Source organism: Diabrotica undecimpunctata, chromosome 10, assembly GCF_040954645.1.
Source record: "Diabrotica undecimpunctata isolate CICGRU chromosome 10, icDiaUnde3, whole genome shotgun sequence".
NCBI lineage: Eukaryota > Metazoa > Arthropoda > Insecta > Coleoptera > Chrysomelidae > Diabrotica > Diabrotica undecimpunctata.
In genome coordinates, this window is record NC_092812.1 from 67,466,367 (window position 1) to 67,479,153 (window position 12,787).

The 12,787-nt window shown below is 31.5% G+C and overlaps 1 protein-coding gene across 3 annotated transcripts in view; it reads left to right on the forward strand.

The window, feature by feature from the left end:
• Teh1 (tipE homolog 1 phospholipid transfer protein) overlaps positions 1-12,787 on the forward strand; it is a 174,715-nt gene that overhangs the window by 31,896 nt on the left and 130,032 nt on the right. The window contains exon 3 of one of the 3 annotated variants that reach the window (XM_072546489.1): positions 2,944-6,998. The exons of 1 other annotated variant lie outside the window; for it this stretch is intronic. In XM_072546489.1, coding sequence (XP_072402590.1) covers positions 2,944-3,357 — 414 coding nt within the window. In that variant the 3' untranslated portion in view covers positions 3,358-6,998. Of the gene's footprint in view, positions 1-2,943; positions 6,999-12,787 lie in introns of those variants that run through there. One more of the 3 variants, XM_072546487.1, reaches the window with a different exon arrangement.

A 12,787-nucleotide genomic window follows, 5' to 3' on the forward strand; every position in this document is an offset into this window, starting at 1 on the left:
ATTGTCATTTTCTTCTGGTTTAGATAGATTTTTACCTTTCTTTAAATAAATTATTCTCTCAACAGTTTTATCACGTATAAAGAGCATTTATTGGTTAATAGTTTTGTCTAATCTTTTTATTTTTTTTTCCTTCTAAATAATGATATTCAATTGTTTTACGAAAGCTTTCCAAGCGGATATTTGTATTTACACAACCAATTCGGTGGCAATATGTCCATTGCTTAGTAATGGGTAAGTAATGTGTTTGGATGTATTTTTCTCTTTATTTATTTTCTTTTCTCTTTATTTATTATTTTTAATAAATTTGACTGTCATGCTCTGTCTACGTGCCATGACCACAAGAGTCTTTTTTCTACGGATCCCTTAACAAAGCACCAGGCATTATAATAAGTCTCAGTTATATCTGACATGAAAACCTTAGAAGTAATTTTACCTGTTATTTTTTTATTTACAAAAAAATGTGACATAAATAGCTGTGTTTTTTTTTATTTGAAAACATAAGGGCTACAGGAAATCCTCTTTTATTCTCATCCAAGACAAGCAAAGTTGTGAGTCCAAAATCATAACTATTTAAGCCATGAGTACCATCTATCGTTACTAAAGTATTTCCAAAATCGAATAAAGGTTTTCTCTGAACATCGTTCATAATTATTAAACAAAAATCATCATTTTCAAAACCTATACATTTTTGTCCTTAAGGCTTATAAAATATAACTAGATTATTTTCATTTTTTTTGCATTCTGCACCCCCAATATCCACACCGGTTGCATAATCATGATGGAAGTCGTCGTCTTTCATATTAACTTTATAAGACATCTTAATATTGTTAATGTCCTTATTCGTAAGAAGATCAACTCTTTTAAGGTGTTTGTATATCCCATCTTGTGTAGAAGTTTATATCCTAAAAAATTTTTTAATTTATACAAAAAAAAACATTCATAATCATCAATGGCGCTACAACTCTTCGTGAGTCTTTGCCGCGTTTACTTTTGCCTTCCATGTTTTTCGGTCATGTGCCAGTAATTCCCATTGTCGCACTCCCATTTTCTCTAGATCTTCTTTGAGTGCATCATTCCACCTTTTTCTAGGCCGCGCTACAGACCTTCTTCCCTCTGGCCTTTTACAACAAGACATTGTAGAATGCAAATAAAAATACTAAGCAAAACAAATATATCTGAATACCCATTATTTTATTGATGATACCTTAATAATAATAAAAAAGACTGAAGATGGGTATATTTATTTATCAAGTCATCATTAAATTTAAAGTTAACATTACAATCAACACAAGAATACTTTCTATCACACATATATCCAATATTCGTAGGTTCCTTATTAGGTACAGTTCTGGAATATTTATTCACATTGTATTGAAAGGAAAAAGTTTTCCCGCACTCAAAACAAAATACTGTCATTTTATATGGTTAGATGCCAAGTACAAGATAAGAACAAGAAATATTTTAATCGTCGTCAACGTTACACGTTACTTACTTTACAATAATAGGTTATATTTACAAATAAATCTGATGAATTCGCGCGAATAGATTATTTGACATTTTGAGGACATGCGTAGATTATGGAATATTGTACTCCTAATAGGCGCTCCTCAGGTAATGGTCATTTAATAAACCTTGATAAAGTGAGTCCAGTTTCGATGTGACCGCCATGTTTTGGTGCCTGTACGTTGTCCATTACTACCTCTCGCAGGGTTATCAGGTCTACTGATTTTTCAGTAGATCTACTGATTTCAACTTCCATTTACTGATTTACAGAATTTACAGATTTACTATATCGATCTACTAAAAAATAATTAATGATAAAATCATATTCAAAAACTGATCATTATATCAGTGTTCAATTATACATTTAAAAAAAAATCTATTTATTGATATATATCCATTATTCTCAATCTACTGAAGAAATTAAATATGACCTGGCAACCTTTCTGGTACCGGTTTAGGTTTCAGTCAATTCTATACGATTACGCGTCCCCTCTCTTTCACTGTCTAAGATGGGATGTATCAGCTTCCAAAACATATTAGTATAATATTTCATTACAATGTTGCCAGTAGATTCGACAAAATCGTAAAAAATATGTAAATTTTTTTCTTCAACGCCCTTTAGTTTTTTTACCAGTTTTTGACCTATCCACGAGACAGTTTTACCTTTTTTTTTAAACACCCTGTACCTATATTATTCAAAACGACTAAAAACCGACACTTCGAACCTCTGTAACCCAGAAACAATTGATTTCTGAGTCTTGGCGCAATGATAATGTAGTATTTCTAATAATTCTATTTTATCTATTATTTATTTATTAAAAGGTTCTTATTTTAATTTATTAAAAAGCACGATAATTTATATCAGTTTATTTAACCACTAATAATACATAATTTATTTTATACGAACGCTACAATTAAAATCGCGGGCGCGGGTCTTCAGATATTAACTAACTGACCCTCTTCATAACAAAATTCCTCTATAAATATAAAATCCTGTTATTCGAGAACAGCGGCGATCTCCCATCGAAGTAACCAGAAGCTCAGACCGGTCTTATTCGGCCTACCTGGAAACCTCGAGTCGGATGATTCATCATAATTTGGGTCTAGATGTTTCGCCGAAATTTCTACAACAAAAACAGAATTAGTCATAATATATTTACAGTTTTGTAGGCCATGATATTTATCGTAACAATAACTTTTGATCAGCATTACCAAAGCTACCTACCTCTCTGTAAACTTTCAGCCAATTGAACTAAAACCACTTATACATAAGAAAAGTGCCGGGATCCTTTGTGCGATAGATCTTGTTTCTCCTTAACGCCGCAGCCCGAGCGCCCGTCCTGTCATAAGCGCTTCATCAACGATTAAATGCATATCTATAAAAGTAATTCTAGTAGGTTTATTACAAGAAGAGCTTTTTTTACACTATAATAATTTCAGGAAGATCCACACAACCAAACTGACGACGCAGTGTTATTGGTGAACATTAAGGGATGCGGCTATCCACCCAGTGTGCTCTGTTTGAACTTCACGGAAACGTACGGCGTCGAAGGTACTGAATTTCCTTGTTACCATTCCCGTCAGAACCGGACTGTTGTTCTTACGCATTACGAAAGGGATGAGCAGATTGCTATTATAATCCATTATTTTGCGGTGCCCTTTATAATAACCTTAGCCACATCAGTAGCGCTCTGCGTAATGCACTGTGACTGCCGGTGTCATCCCACGACTCACCACAAACGACCCAGACGCCCAAGGATCCAAGATCTGAGTGATGGCTCCATTAATATTGGGGTTGATCTCCGACATAATACCAGCTATCATTCTGACTTAGCCGCTATTAGGCCAACGTAAGGAATGTAATCGAAAGTAAATATAGAACAAAGAAATTGTTTTATAGTAAAATTGGGTTTTCTCCAAAGACTTATGCAGATTAGACAGATTGGATATTTCTCCTACTGATTAGGACCAATATTATTAGTTGTTTAAGTACAATTTAGATTTTCTTTTTGACATAATACGAAAGAGACATAATACGAAAAAATAAACACTTTTTTCTTTAGAAATTAATACCAAACAATTGTTCAGCCAAACAATATTTATACAGACTCAAAAGTAGCATTAAGCTGAAAGTCACAATAGTTTCGAGAATTCACTATATCGGGATCTTATTTAATTTCAAATTTACTTTTTACAGTTAAACTTCAAAATATTATTTTCCACTCAATAATTATCCATTTTTTTAAATTATATAATGCTCCTCAGTACAGCTCTGTTACATTTACCTTTCATATTCATGTGATATTGTTTACGTTTGGGAATTTGAATTTAGATTGCACTTTAAGCAAAATATATATATATGTATAGTGTGTTTACGGATAAGAGAAACCTTCGAAATGAAGTTTATAACTCGTATATTTTTGATCCTCTGTACGTAGGATCCAACATATTCGAGGGGTGGCTTTGGCCCACTTCTCTGTCGTAAAATGAAAAATTACATTCAAAAAGTTAGTTAAAGTTTTCCTTATCCTTGGTAATTTAGAATAGGACTTGCGTACGAGAGTGTATGTTCACTTTAAACCAAAGTATTTAGTTATAATAAACACATATAATATAAGTTTAATGGCGCATCATGTAAATTTACAACTTTAAAAGACTGAGAGGTCGTCTTCGGTAAAAATAAGTTATTAGAAAATTCATACTTTCTATTCAGTTTAAATTTAATGTTCTTTAGTAGTCTTGAGTGTTCAAAGAGAGGTCTAATAATAATTAAAAAAAAAAGAAAAAGTTAAATTAGCCTGTAAGTATATTATTAGTCTTCCAATAAAATACTCAACCTTAAATATAAGCTTTTTATTTACTTTATTTGATAAGTTTCTCCAAAAATCAGTTTTTGAGAATATTTACTATAATATGCATAAAGGGTTAGCATAGATAAAGAAAGCAAAATGTAAACTGAGTCAACTGCTACTTATTTAGCTTTCTCTCGCTATTTTTTTATGAGATAGTCCCATCTGTCCGGTGTTCATCATCGATTTGTTTTAGAAAAGTATTTGGAACTGTCTTCTTGTCGCATACCTTAATCAATGTTACGTTTTTACTTCGTTGATATTCGTTATCAATTTAGGTTTCTCAAGATTCATATTTAATACAGCTTTTTCCTAATAAATGTTCGTCTTTATGGTTTAATCTTTGTTGCTGCTCATTTCCCGCAAATGAGTAATATTAAATATTGATTACAAAGCTAACTAGTATAGCATTACCAATCCAAAAGTTTTCAGAAAAATTTTATCAATCAAAAATTAATAATAATTGGCGTAGGATCTAGTTACAATTAAGAAATTTTTCTCTAAATTCGACTTCACGTTGAAACTTTGTAAAAATGTGTATAATTTTTGCTGCATATACGTTATGTGTGCTTATACGTTTGAAAGAGTATTTAAATCCTGTCTGAACAGTTGCCTAGATTTTCTTCAGCCACGTGTTTGTGAATATTACAAAAATGTTGGTATTTTTACAGTTCAATGTCATGTGTCAGTTTATTTGCGCCTGCAGATTCTCAGAACCCACAACCATTTTAACTGTGAAAGTTTTTAATGTTTTCAACGAAGTTTCTAGAACTTTCCATTTTATTGTAAATTTTTCTGACTAGGCATAAATCATTGTCATCGATACAAGATTTCTTTAATATTTGAAGCAGTTTATGATATTGTACTTTATCGAATGCTGTGTTGAACTGAAGTATGCACAGACATCGTAGTATACGTTTCGAGAGCTTTGTATTAAAACTTATAGACGTATAGAAAATCATGCTCACGTTCCAAGTCCGCTTCTAAAGCCAAACCAAAAATTGCTAATATCAACGAATATAGACCATACAGAAGCGCATATACATGTAATTTTTTGGTATATATATGCAGTGACGGAACAAGATTTTACTTCTGTTCCGTTAACACCAGGGAGCGCTCATGCTGCGTGATTCTTTTACATAGAATGCTTATCTTTAAATTTTGTATTTTATGAAATTAGAGATCAAATCCTACTCACATGCACCATATATTTTTCTGTAGAAAATAAAATATTATTTTAACTTTTAATACTTTTTAATAACTGAATCTTTTTAGAACTACAAACAAAATTGTGATTCAAATTTTTAATTTAATTGTGTAAACATCTACAAGTAATATAATTATGTTTATGTAGTCGCCATCTACAGGAGTATTTTGAAGTTTACTAACCGTGGCCAAATCTTTAATTTGTAATGTGCTTCTATATGCCTATATATGCATTGCTAATATGTTCCTTAAGCTTTCTACATATAAGAGATTGAATAATTCTAAGAAGTATTTTAATTGCAGGGTTCATTAAGCTCATAATTCTATACTTCCATCATTTTGGAGATCAATACATTCAATTTTGACCATTTCAAGTGTATTTTCAGCAACGGAAAAATTGAAAAATATTACTAAATAAAATAAGAATAGATTACTTTTTTAAAATCTGAAAAATAATCAAATACTATATCAATTATCACGATAGAGAATGATATAAAATCGGCATTTTTTCCCACGGTGTGTCTGATATTTATAATTTTTTTGTGGGCTGTTAAAAATTCAAATAAGGGCGCAAATGATTTAATGATAGTTTTTGTACATATCAATATTTATTTTATCGACAATTTATTTATTGAATTTAATACTCATTCATTTTTATTAAGTATAAAATCAAAGGTTCTTTACACGTATATATAAATTAATGTCATCAGTCTTTGGAGAATAACCCAATAACTAAATGTATATTATTTTATAAATGTATATCTATATTTCTTGTTTAAAACATGAGTTATTGAGTCGCTGACGATATAGTTTATTTGATAATGTATCTAAAAGTTTATTACGTTGTAAAATTTTTGTTAAAAAGTATATTAAAGTATATTAAATTGAAGTTAATAAATTTGAACATATTTTATAATCTTTTTGCACAAAGCTTTTGGGATTTTAAACTTTATCATGTTCTTTTATCAATAATGTAATTTCTAATTTATAAAATCAACTCTAAATAAAGACGGTATATATTATACAAGCAGGATAATATTAAAATAAATCTAACAGTGTATGACACAGAGGAAAATTTACAATTTGTGTATTTTTTTGTGTAATTTGAAGATATTTTTTTTAATTGCCATATTGCCAGACTCTAGTATGAGGCTATGAAGGTATCCATTCAAGTCTGACAGGCAGAGGTGGGGCAAAGTGAGGAAGAGTGGGGGAGCTAGACACCCTGGCATCTTCTGGTCGAGCATAATACTAGGCCAGAAGACCCCAGAATAGAGCTGGATTAATCGTGATCCGGCTAAAACCTTAACCACCGCTCCGGTACTCCAGTGTAGTGGTCTTACCACTCTATGAAAACAAAAAACAAAAATGTCCATGTATTAACCATCACCTTAAGAGAAAAAGTAACTATATTATATTAAAGAAAACTTACAAACTAGCTATATCATTCTATCACCATAAATCGGAGAAAATTAATTTAAAAAAATGCCCATTGGTTCCTAGCTTTCGAGAAAACAAGATTTAAGATCCCCAATTTAATTTCATCCTCTGTCCTTCTGTTTCTTCTCCTTCATCACCCCAGAGATCAGACAGACCTCAGTGTACCTATCTCCATTCTTTTTCTCAGCTCATCATCATATTTACCATGTTCTTTTTATCCAGCCTGAAGCTTATACACCTATCAAAATCTCCCCTCTCATTTGCGGGAGCACAGTTCGCCGAGGCAGATTTCCTTTCCCGTTTGTATAGGTGCCAAAACTACCATGCTCGATCAAAAACTGCATCAGGAAGTAGTCCAGTTTCCTGAAGGTACATTCCCACCACGGTCTTAGATCAGTAATTAGTTCTTTCGTCCACCTAGTTTTTCCGCCATCACTCGTTCATTCCCTCTGCCACTCCTCTGTCGTTATCTCTCTCTTCCTCTTCTATGTTTTCATTTATTCTCCTAGCATACACCCTAGCTCGCTCTTTAAACAACAAAACAATCGATATCAATAACATACAGAGCCTCATTTGAGGTCGTCCTAAAGGCGCTAGATAGCCCGAGGAGCATTCTAAATTTGAAGACATTTCAATATTATGCAGGTTTTCCTTCTATTCCTCTCTGACTCTTAAATAAAAACTATACCTAACATTAGAAGTCCATTTTTCATCACCATTTTTTACTTATCATCACCATATTAACGAGAAAAAGGCACTGCAAAACTGGAAGGAAACACTAACGGTGACTTAAAAAGAAGATGAAATGTGAAAAATGACGGATTCATAACTATACTGAATATTATGAATAGATAACTTAGTAAAATATTAAAAAATAGGTTAACTTTAAAATTAGAGGCAAAGGAGCTAGCTGAATTACGAGAGAGAAATTATTAATCGAAAAAGGAAATTAATATGACATCCTTGTGTATGGCATTTATGGACAGGGGGATAACATGATAAAAAACTATTAATCAAGCACTATAAGACATCTTTAAAAAGTTCGACTGGAAGAATTTGAGTGTTAATATAAACGGACAATACCTAAACCACTTGGGATATATTGGAAACATTCTACTTATATCCGATAAACGAGAATTAAAAAAAATTTGGTAAATATTTAAATAACACAAAAAATTTGGATTTAAGATAAATTGTGATAAAACTGAAACTATGATCAACCAAGAAGAGTACTTCAAAATCACACTAGAGCAAACAAACATAGAATAAGTAACTGAATACATATACTTAAGAGAAATCATATAACTGAGTAAAGAAAATCAGACTGAGGAAATAAAAAAAGGTGAAGATTGGCTTACAACAATTTATGGAAAAAAATGATAAATATCAAATCAGTTGATTCTACAAGGCAAGATTGAGGGTAAGAGAGGTCCTGGACGTAGACGTATATCCTGGCTGGCCAATCTTAGTCAAGATCTCTAGAAGATAAGCACATTTAGAAGAAAAAGAAGAACATATTTGAAGCATCTGAAACACAACTAATTTCTAATTACAGTACAAAAATGAGATCTACAGTAAAAATACTGTTAAAGCGATCAAGTTAAATAGATTAACGTTAGCAAGTTTGATAAACTTTTCAAACTCTTGTTTATTCAGAAGTAAATTACTTATTTATGAATCGATTACTGATAAAATAATGGAATAAAGATACCATTTTTTTTGTAATAACAATATAATAAACAGTGTCGTAAAAGCAAGTAGGTACATAATATTTATTGCTACAAAAATTTGTGGAAAATGAAAAATTATTTTGAGATCCTGATATAGCTTTAAATTCCCAACATATGTGTGCGATAAACTCCGAAAACTATACAGGGTGTTCTATTTAGTTTACTTTTTAGCAAGTTCTGAACTGCCTTGACATTTATATTAACAAGAAATTGAAAATACCGAGAATTATAATAAACCACAAATAAAATTTTTTAGTATCTAAATGTGGATGTAGTCATCAAAATGTCAGCTTGTTCAGAAATATGTTAAAATGTGAAAAGCAAAATTAACATACTCGTTATTTATGTATATGTATTACTAGTTAAACATAATGTATATTTTGGTAACCAGGTAGATCGCAAGAAACTGAAAAGGTATATTTTTAAATTTATCTAAATTTTTAAAGAAAATATCTATTTTTATTGTAGTTTATAAGTAACATAATGGTTTTCGGTACTTTTTTTGTATTTCTTTTATTTCTTTGAACATTTGTACCTAGACCCTACCTATGTAGGTCTTTCTTTGTAGGTAGGTACCTACTGTATTTCATAAAAGTCATAATTTTAAAATATATGTTATCTGTTATGGTCATCTATTTAACAATTACTATATACCTTTATACAAAGCCTATCGAACGGGTGGCACACATACTGTAAAGATCGATTAAAGCAAAATAATCTTACACTGAACTCAATTTTCTCAAGAACCAACGGGCAGATAAAGAACCAAATAAACTAAGCAACAACAATTATTATAAGACCAACTAATTGGAAGACAAAATGTAGTAGTAGAATATAACAGAACCAATAAAATGACATCATTATGGCAAAATTAACAACACGAAACTTTTAAAGGAGGAAAAAATCGATAAAATTTATTAATTTAATATCAAATTTTTGACTAACCATTAGTAATTGATTACAAAATTCAATATGTTCACTATATTTCTTTCTTACTTATCTTCCTTTTTATATGATCAATAAATATATAAATCATGATGAAAATGATGACGAAACTAGCACTGAGAAGAGAACAATGAATCAAACATAAGAAAAAGAGATAAAAAACAAAAAACTAGAAGAAAAATAAAGAAAAACTAGGAACCTGGAACATTATTGAGACCAGGAAAATGGAAGAGGTAGCAAGAGGAATGCAAAGATACAGAATCAACATACTAGCACTAAGAACTAATATGGAAAGAAGAAGGAAATATTAAAAAAAATTGCACAATATACTACTTCGGAGAAAACACGGAAGGGAAAAATGGTACAGCATTTATGGTCAACAATAAGAAAAGTAACAAAGTTATAGAATTTAAAGCTATAAATAGCCGAATGTCACATATAAAAATAGAAAACAAACAAGCTAATACGACAATCATAAACATACACCAGAAAATGATAAAATTGAATATATGAACAACTGGAAGAACTATATGAAAGATTGGTTAGAAATGATGAAAGAAATAATGGTTCGATACAGAATGCGATATTATAATCAAACAGAAAAACCAAGCAAGAAATAAATGGATATCAACTAAAGAAAAACATCATCTAAATGAATACAAAGAAAAAATAAAGTAGCAGACTCATGTTGCAAAAACGAAAAAGCTCTGGATGGAAGAATTTTTAAAGGACCTAGAAGATAATGGCAGCGCTAAGGTATTTAATATCTAAAAGCTCAACAGAGAAAATGCACACCAGTGGTTAAAATTGACAATGGATCATGGGTAATACAGTTCACAGAACTTTATAAATGCAGATAAAATTTCCAACAAGGATTGGAAAGAAGGCAGAATTATACCAATTTTTAAGGTAGATTAAGGAGAAGTAAGTAACAACCATAAAGAAATATCTTTACTAAGTACAACATACAAAATGTTAACAGCCCTCATCAGATAAAACTCACTCAATTCAGAAAGAAAAAGATTGGAGACTACGAGCAAGCATTCAGGGATGGCAGATCCACTACAGATGCAGCCCACATAATTACAAAAATAATCGAGAAATGCCACGAATACAACATGAACTCCGCACCCTCTTCGTAGACTTCAAACACAAATACGTTATTTAATGAAATAATAAATCAAGATGTACCGGCAAAGCTAATCAGGTCAAAAAAAGATGTGACTATGGATGGATCTCAAGCTAAAATAACAACAGAAGAAGGTAGTATAGCCCACTCCTCAGTACAAATAGTAGCATATGCAGATGATATAGTTCTTATGGGAGAAAACAAGGAAAGATTAAAAAAAGCAGTAACAATCTTGGCAAATGAAGTACGGAAAAGAGGTCTAGAAATAAACGAAGGAAAAACAAAGTATCTACTCTGTTCTAGAAGAGAAGATAACAAGACAAGAGAACGCAAGATAGAAAACTACAGTTTTGAAAAAGTTCAATAATTTAAATATTAGGGAGTAATTGTGATTGGAAAAAATAAGAGAAGTGAAGAAGTAACGGAGCGAATAATAGCAGGCAGCAATACATACTGGAGATATCATAGGCTAACGAAGGACAAGAACTGTCCACCAATACTGGAAAACTGAAAATATATAGAGTTGCAATCAGACCAATAGTTACATACGTAGCTAAGACAATATGGCTTACAGATAAAGATGAAGAAAAATTAAGAATATTCGAAAGGAAAATCCTAAGAAGAATCCTTAGAAGAAGAATTATGGGCCCGATAAGAATGAAAAACGGAGAAATGAGAAGAAGGACGAACCATGAACTAAGGGACGTAACGAAGGGGGAACGTGAATTGAACGAAATTTCCTGAGCCAAAGTATCGTCATCTTCTAAACTCTCATATATTTTTAACAATTCTTCTGCATCTTTGGGATTGTTAGGATCATATTTTTTCTTAAACCAAAACAATGTTGATTAGTTACCACGAGTGCCCCGCGTTTTATATCATACGCAAGAATCAAAGATCTTTAAAATACTCACCAGGATAAATTTCAACAATATTTTTATTAATATTCGATATTAAAAAGCCTTACTAGTGGAACGCTACAAAAGTTTTCTCAAAATAAGTCGAAGAAGTCCTAAAAACTCTTCTAACATGAAACCGGTGCACTATAAAATAACTTACGAAAACTTAGCACAAAACTAATCACGCTTTACCGTCAAACGGTTATAAATTTCTAATATCATGAAACTTCTTCTTCTTCTTCAAGTGCCATCTCCGCGGCGGAGGTTGGCAATCATCATAGCTATTCGGACTTTTGAGACGGCTGCTCTGAAAAGTTCATTTGATGTACATCCTTCTCAGGTTGCGCAGTCATGGCATTCTACGCCTCCCTATGCTTCTCTTTCCTTGGATCTTTCCCTGCATAATCAGTTGTTGCAAGGTTTATTTCTCTCCACGTGTAAAATGTCCGAGATATTCCAATTTTCTTGTTTTAATTGTATTTAAAATTTCTATTTCTTTATTCATCCTTTTCGGAACCTCTTTGTTTGTGACGTGTTCTGTCCACGATATTTTCAGAATTCTTCTATACACCCACAGCTCGAATGATTTCAGTTTTTTCATTGATGTCGCATTCAAGGTCCAAGATTCCATTCCATAAAACAAAGTCGAAAAAATATAGCACCTCGCCAACCTAACTCTTAGTTTCAATTTTAAATCGCTTGTACATAACACTCTTCTCGCTCTAGCCTTTTCTATTCTGATTTGGATCTCCTGAATGTAATCATTTGTGGAGTTAATCATTGTTCCAAGATATTGTTGTGAATTTATTAATTGTTAAGTCTTTAATTTATAATGTCTTGTTCTTATCTTAATTCATTAAAAAGCACAATGACTGATATTTATTTATTTTCACTAAACATACATAATTTATTAAAAAGCGAACGTAACATTTTATCGCGAGCGCGTCGTCCGAATTAACTATCTTCAAAATAAAAGTTCCTCCATATTTATACGAAAACAGCTGCTCTAGAATCCCATGGATTTTGACCTCAATTGACCTGGTTTCGCCTCGAATGGACAGGCCTAATTCCGGAAGATTCGAATGG